Here is a 6,375-nt window from a genome sequence, read left to right on the forward strand (position 1 = left end):
ACCCTCCGGGGCTCTTTCGATCAGTACCGAGTCTGTGTTCTCATTCACCCCGCGACTATATATATATATATATATAGATGCAGAACATTATTTTAGAGTTGTTTCCTGTTCTGGATCACATAGCACAGGGTGTTGGAGTTCTGCATCCTTGGACATTTGCTTATCGTTCTGTACTTTCCTCTTAATCTGTATGGTGACAATCCATAACAGGGTATAGCTAATTGTCCGCAGAGAGCTGACCAGTCCCAGAAATAGGTACCTGATGGGGTCGAATTACAGTTTATTATACATTAATCAGGGTTTCTTTGCATTCAAATTAGGGCTACATAGAATAGTCCTGCCAGATCTGCTCACCTGAAAGTTTCAATGTCATACATTCTGCATGTACCACTTCCACCGCATTTCTTCTGGCCCCATTTCAGACAGGTCGAGTCAATAAGAGCACCAAAGCAAATGGGAGCAGGAATACCACCTTTAAAAGAGGGAAATTACATTAAAAACAATGCTGTGGCTTAACGTGTGTCTAAGACAAGAAAAATATAAACATCTGTGAAATAATTTGTACTTTTTCCTCATAAAAACAATGCTTTGCACTATTAGCAGTTCCAAACATAAACTTACCAAAAATTCTTAAAACTAACAGAAATACACCCACTGAGAGAGACTTCAATGCAGGATCCACAATCCTGCAAGAACATATTTCATACAACATTAAAACTTTTACCAAAAAAATAAATCATCCATACAATTCCCAATTTTTTTTTCTAAATAAAACATAATCTCATAACCCATTTCAAATCTACAAATTTGTATGATGTTTCTGGCCTCAATGTATTGTGAATAGGGTTCCCAACCTTGACTCTTACGATGATCCAACTCACAGCTTGTTTGTTTGTTTGTTTGTTTAAACATTAAAGGTTGTACAATATGTGAAACTGAATCAAATACAATAAATGCAACTGAAAATATGGAACAAGCAAATGAAGAATCTGCCTGACAATATGACGGAAACAAATTAAACAGAACCTCAATGAGACGAGGAAGAAGGGAACAGTGCCCAGACAGTACACAAAGAAGGCAAGAGACTGCAGTGCCAGATAGATGTAGAACATTTTAGTGCAGCTAGTCTCTCGTGAACACTGTCCAAGCACTGCAGAGGAGTTCCCAGAAGTCAGTCCCCAGCTCTGGATACATGTACAGCCATGGAATGTCTGACAAACATGTGTAAGTAAATAAATAAATAAAAATATGTGACAAAGAATCTGAGGTCAAGAGTTAAAAGAAGTAGTTCACCATATTCTGCTCTGCCCCCCGAGTGGAATTGCAGCCAGCATGACATGGAGAGATGTAGGTCACTTCGTTCTGTCCACACACTGGATCCCATTGGAAGTCAGGACACCCACAGTCAGTATTGCATGAAGTGAGTAAACCACGGCTTATATCTTGAACTTCAATAGATCTGCCACATCAACAATTTATTTTATTATACTATATATACCTGTGACCCTAAGTAGGACAAGCGATTTGGAAAATGGACAGACTGAATGGACAGAAAGTGCATATTTTCCATGATGCAATAATTAGAAATAAAAAAAATACCCTTGATAGGGCACTGTGACCCCAGCAACATCTATGTTTTCACAGCTGAGAGCAAAGTAAGGTATGGTGCAAACCAATGAGGTTACAGAGCAGAAGAACATCAGTCTTGTAGATCCCAGCAGACTCAGTTTAAACCTCTTCATAATCCAACCACTTAGGAACATACCCAGAGCCACTGACGGAATAGACGTGACTCCTGTACATATAAGCACAGCTAGTTTAAACATCCAGCCAGCCAGCCAGCCAGCCAAAAAAAATAAAAATAAATAAATAAAATATATATATATATATATATATATATGACAGCTGTTACCTATGAGAAAATTGGTCTTAGATGCACTTTGCCCAAACTGCTGCTCCAAATATTTTGGCGTGTATGTTATGACAATGGTAAAGGCATTGAATGCCAATACACCGTAAACTAGGTACAGGAGATAGATCCCATTGGTGAGCAGACGCTTTAGAGATGGGCCAAAATCTAGAAAACAAGCATCATTGTCATTTTAAAACAAACATAACACTTTATAATTAATAATAATAATAATAATAATAATCATCATCATCATCATCATCATCATCATACCAATCTAATTTTATTCACTGTTTTGATCTGTGTCATACAAAATTTGAATTGATGAAGAATCTCTTGGCCACTTTTGGAATATACAACTATATAATAATTACATATAAATGTAATGTAAAAGAGACTGAAACTGTAAAGCTCCAAAATGTCACAAAAATCCATAAGTGTATCAAAGTAGTCCATACAACTCCTGCACTATACAAGTCCTTTAATTAGACCTAAATTCTAAATGTATCTAACCCTTGTGGTCAGTGGATGGTTGACATACCTTTGGCTATCTCTGTAATGCTGAGTGTGTGTTTGTGTTGGTTTGAAGGGTGGTCTAGTTTAGAGGTTTGGGGGTTTTCAGGTAGAGCTCTTGGCAGGAACCAGAGAGGCAAAGCAGCAAGAAGAGTCAACAGCCCAGAAACCACATAACCCAACCACCAGGCCCCAACCCAGCGAGAGTCCTGAGGGGTGATGGTCACACTCTCTGACAATGAGAAGAAAATAGTCAAATAAACAACACATCTGTTATATATTACATCTCCACATCATTTCACTCTTCTCCCACTTTCCCCAAACTACAGATCACTCACACCTCTATTCAATCACACCTGCTATCAAGAACAACATGTATACTCACCACAGTTAGAATTAGATCTCTGATCAAAGAACATATGAACCTCTCTACTCTTAGTAGAGTTATTTACCTTCTGTTCATCTCAGTCTTCCTTCTTTGAAAGAGACTCTTTATCTTCATCTGTCTGTATGTGTGGCTCCCATGCTGGCTGTTCTCTAATCCCATTAGTTCTTTCAGGTTCTTTTGTTATTATACATACCTGTTCACTATGCATAACCTGCAATTATTAACAAACCCAACTGCACTTGGGTTTACCATTAAACTGTGTGAAGACTAGGCCTTTAACATGAAACCAGCAGGATCTAAACAACACTTCCTCCTTCATCTCAAACACATTTAGTGTCCTGATCTTTGTCCTGGCCATCTCTTTCTCTGAAACCAACCATCTTTCCTTCTGTTCTGCCGGTGAGGTCTTCCTTAAGTCCCCTTTTCCAACCTTTATCTTCATCTGTTGTCTGTATGTGTGGCTCCCATGCTGGCTGTCCTCTAATCCCATTAGTTCTTTCAGGTTCTTTTGTTATTATACATACCTGTTCACTATGCATAACCTGCAATTATTAACAAACCCAACTGCACTTGGGTTTACCATTAAACTGTGTGAAGACTAGGCCTTTAACATGAAACCAGCAGGATCTAAACAACACTTCCTCCTTCATCTCAAACACATTTAGTGTCCTGATCTTTGTCCTGGCCATCTCTTTCTCTGAAACCAACCATCTTTCCTTCTGTTCTGCCGGTGAGGTCTTCCTTAAGTCCCCTTTTCCAACCATTGAAGCGGCTTGTGGGATATTCTTTCTGGTAATAGGAGGTTCCATTGAACCTTTCGTTTCGGCCACAAAGACCAAAGCTGACTTATTCTACCAGCTCCTCTATGACATTTCATCCATCAACTCCTCAAAGTTCCATCTTTTTCTGGGTCACTCTTCTCTCTGGTTTCACCTGGTTCCATCTTTGCACTGGTTCCATGCAGACTCCAAGTCCCACCAGCTCCATGGCCTTATGTGCTATACTTCCCTAATTCGGTTTCTGCTGACTCCCGAGAGAATCCTCTTTTCCCAGAGCTACCAGAGCAGTCTTACTCTCCTGTTCAAATCTTCCCAAGTCTTCTCTTTCATTGCCCACTTAGCTAAAATCCCTGAGTCATCCTAGTTTGATGGCCTATCTGGGTTTTCTTGCTCCACTGGGTTTTCCTGAGCCACCTCTGGTCCTCTGGTTCCATCAGATCTCCCTAGGCCTCTTGCTACCCATGATCTTCTGCTCCACCGGTGCTAAACAGTGTGGTCCTCTGCTCCAGACCCAACAGACTCTCTGACCCTACCCTGGTCCATTACTATATTCATGTACCATGGTATTTACATGATACTCCGGTACTTTAAAGAGTAAGTACTACCATGGTACATGTCATAGCAAAGAAAGTAATATTTTTCTTCTTTTTGATATTTTTTTTTGTGAGTGACTACTAAGGTGGGTGTATACCGATTTTAATTTGGCAGTATACCAATTTTAACTCACCTTGATTCACTAAGCCAATGTCCACATAGAAACTAGCACACAGAGATCCAAGTGAGTAACCAAAAAATGGCCCGATCACTCCAAGTGTGTGCAGACAACCTACAGAAAAGAAAAAGATAACAAAATAAACTAAATCACGTGAAACGTGGGTAGCTTTGATATGATAAAAAAATAAAATAAATAACAATAATAATAATAATTTTATGCCACGCAAAATGTTTCCAAACAGTACAATCACCCACGTGGGTGAGCTTTCCGCTTCCTCTTTTAGACACCCTATACAACCCATATAGTGTGCTCTGTTAGGTATTTTACTGCAATTTACAATTACAATATCCCACATGCGTTCTCACATATTCACCACATATTACCGGAAACAAGCTGTTGAACAGTACTCTGGTTGTCAGATGAGCATGTGGAGCTCACTGTGAAATTATCAGCATCATTACTGTGGGCGGCAGCTGTATCGTACTTGTATCTGTCAGAAAAAAAGATAGAAAAAAAAAAAGTACATATCTATACTTATTGCCTAAAAGGAGCACCTTTGAATGAACACAGTGGCTTAAATACATCTCTTTTATGATGGACATGTTTTTAGTATCTGAATTAAAGTTAATTTGGGTGGCATATAGTCAAAGGGTTATAGAACTATCATGAGGGTCTACAGCATCTACAGATGACTTTTTTTTTTAGTCATTAAGCAGGAACTTTTCTTGCAAATGTTATAAAAGTTTTTCAAAACCATGTGAAACTGAACATGAATACAAAAAGAACGTCTCTAGGTTACGTATGTAACCATGGTTCCCCGAGGGAACGAGACGCTGCGTCGAGTCGCTTTGGGAACGCCCTTGCGTGACCGCGTTCTGAAGCACGTGTCAAATCAGTCCAATGGAGCAGCGAGACGTCACGAGCAGGGTGACGTAAGCACCAGAAAGTATAAAAGCGCATCCAGCAGAGCGCAAACCAGCTTCGATGAAGTAGCGCCTGCAGGGATGCAGGGAGTATGGCAAAGAGTCTCGTTCCCTCGGGGAAACATGGTTACATACGTAACCTAGAGACGCAAAGCGACTCGATGCAGCTCGAGTTCCTGAAGGGGAACCTTTCTAAGGATTTGCACATGTGTTTTAAGTTAGATGTTTAAGGGATATTTCCTATTCTTCATTGTGGACACTCAGTTTGTCATTGACTGATAAATGTTATTCACTGGCTCATGATGAAGTGAGGTAAAGCCATTAACAGTGTCCCTACACCCATCAACAGGACCCCAATGATCTTGGGCCTGTGAAACTTAGAGCCAAAGTAGCTAACAACAGTAATGACCAACAAATTACCTGCAAGCAAATGTTATGTTATTTAACAAGTTATATTTTGTTTCACAGCATACCATCAATCAAATATCCCATTTTTAAAGTATGAACAGCCTTTCCGTCACATTAAAGCATCAGTGGTGTGACTCACTGGTATAAGTGCTCTAATGGCTGAACCCCATCCCTCATTTCTCACTGGAGCTCAACACATCACCACTCACCCATTTCAAAGCTGCCATCGATGATGCCAACAGTAGAGCTTGGGATCTCAAACCGCCTCTCAATCTGAGTGATGGTACTTTTGGTGTAAGCCCCCGTCAGGGATTTTGTGAAATAACAGAAGGCAAGTAAACCAATAAAGATCTTTGCAGACACAAGGGCAGAAGAGAGATTAAGTCAGTATTATATAGTCTTGTTGTTGTTGTTACATCAGAATTTATCATAGTATTTGTCAGAAATATTTAGCTATAACCATTATTTTTCACCATTAAAACTAATTATCAGTTTATAGTGGTTTAGTTAAACTTAGATTGTGGCATATTGTCAAAAACAATGTCTCTTGCCTTTAGAGTTGGAGAACAGCATTTAGTTTGAGGTGTTTTCTGATTGTGACCTGAGTACTCAATTGTTCTGGGCTCAGTGGACCTGTCTGGACTGCCCTCCACTGTCATGATGAACTATGAGCCATGAAAGAGGTGCAAAATCGTGAAATCATGAACAATTTTGTTACTGTTAAACTGCCTTGGTGTCTA

The 6,375-nt window shown here is 39.6% G+C and overlaps 1 protein-coding gene across 1 annotated transcript in view; it reads right to left on the reverse strand.

The window, feature by feature from the left end:
- The window catches only part of LOC107689254 (solute carrier organic anion transporter family member 1C1-like), a 10,523-nt gene extending 4,582 nt beyond the window's left edge, over positions 1-5,941 (reverse strand). The window contains exons 1-12 of the mRNA XM_016487195.1: positions 5,845-5,941; positions 5,521-5,647; positions 4,688-4,794; positions 4,317-4,592; positions 2,451-2,654; positions 1,913-2,077; positions 1,600-1,795; positions 1,294-1,459; positions 1,027-1,211; positions 622-686; positions 355-472; positions 127-259 (exon numbers count right to left, since the gene is read on the reverse strand). Of these exons, the coding sequence (XP_016342681.1) occupies positions 127-259; positions 355-472; positions 622-686; positions 1,027-1,211; positions 1,294-1,459; positions 1,600-1,795; positions 1,913-2,077; positions 2,451-2,654; positions 4,317-4,592; positions 4,688-4,794; positions 5,521-5,647; positions 5,845-5,848 (1,746 nt within the window). The 5' untranslated portion in view covers positions 5,849-5,941. The remainder of the gene's footprint in view (positions 1-126; positions 260-354; positions 473-621; positions 687-1,026; positions 1,212-1,293; positions 1,460-1,599; positions 1,796-1,912; positions 2,078-2,450; positions 2,655-4,316; positions 4,593-4,687; positions 4,795-5,520; positions 5,648-5,844) is intronic.
- Between the last annotated feature and the right edge of the window lie 434 nt (positions 5,942-6,375).

This window comes from Sinocyclocheilus anshuiensis, unplaced genomic scaffold (assembly GCF_001515605.1).
Source record: "Sinocyclocheilus anshuiensis isolate Anshui unplaced genomic scaffold, SAMN03320099.WGS_v1.1 scaffold882, whole genome shotgun sequence".
In the NCBI taxonomy this organism is placed as follows: domain Eukaryota; kingdom Metazoa; phylum Chordata; class Actinopteri; order Cypriniformes; family Cyprinidae; genus Sinocyclocheilus; species Sinocyclocheilus anshuiensis.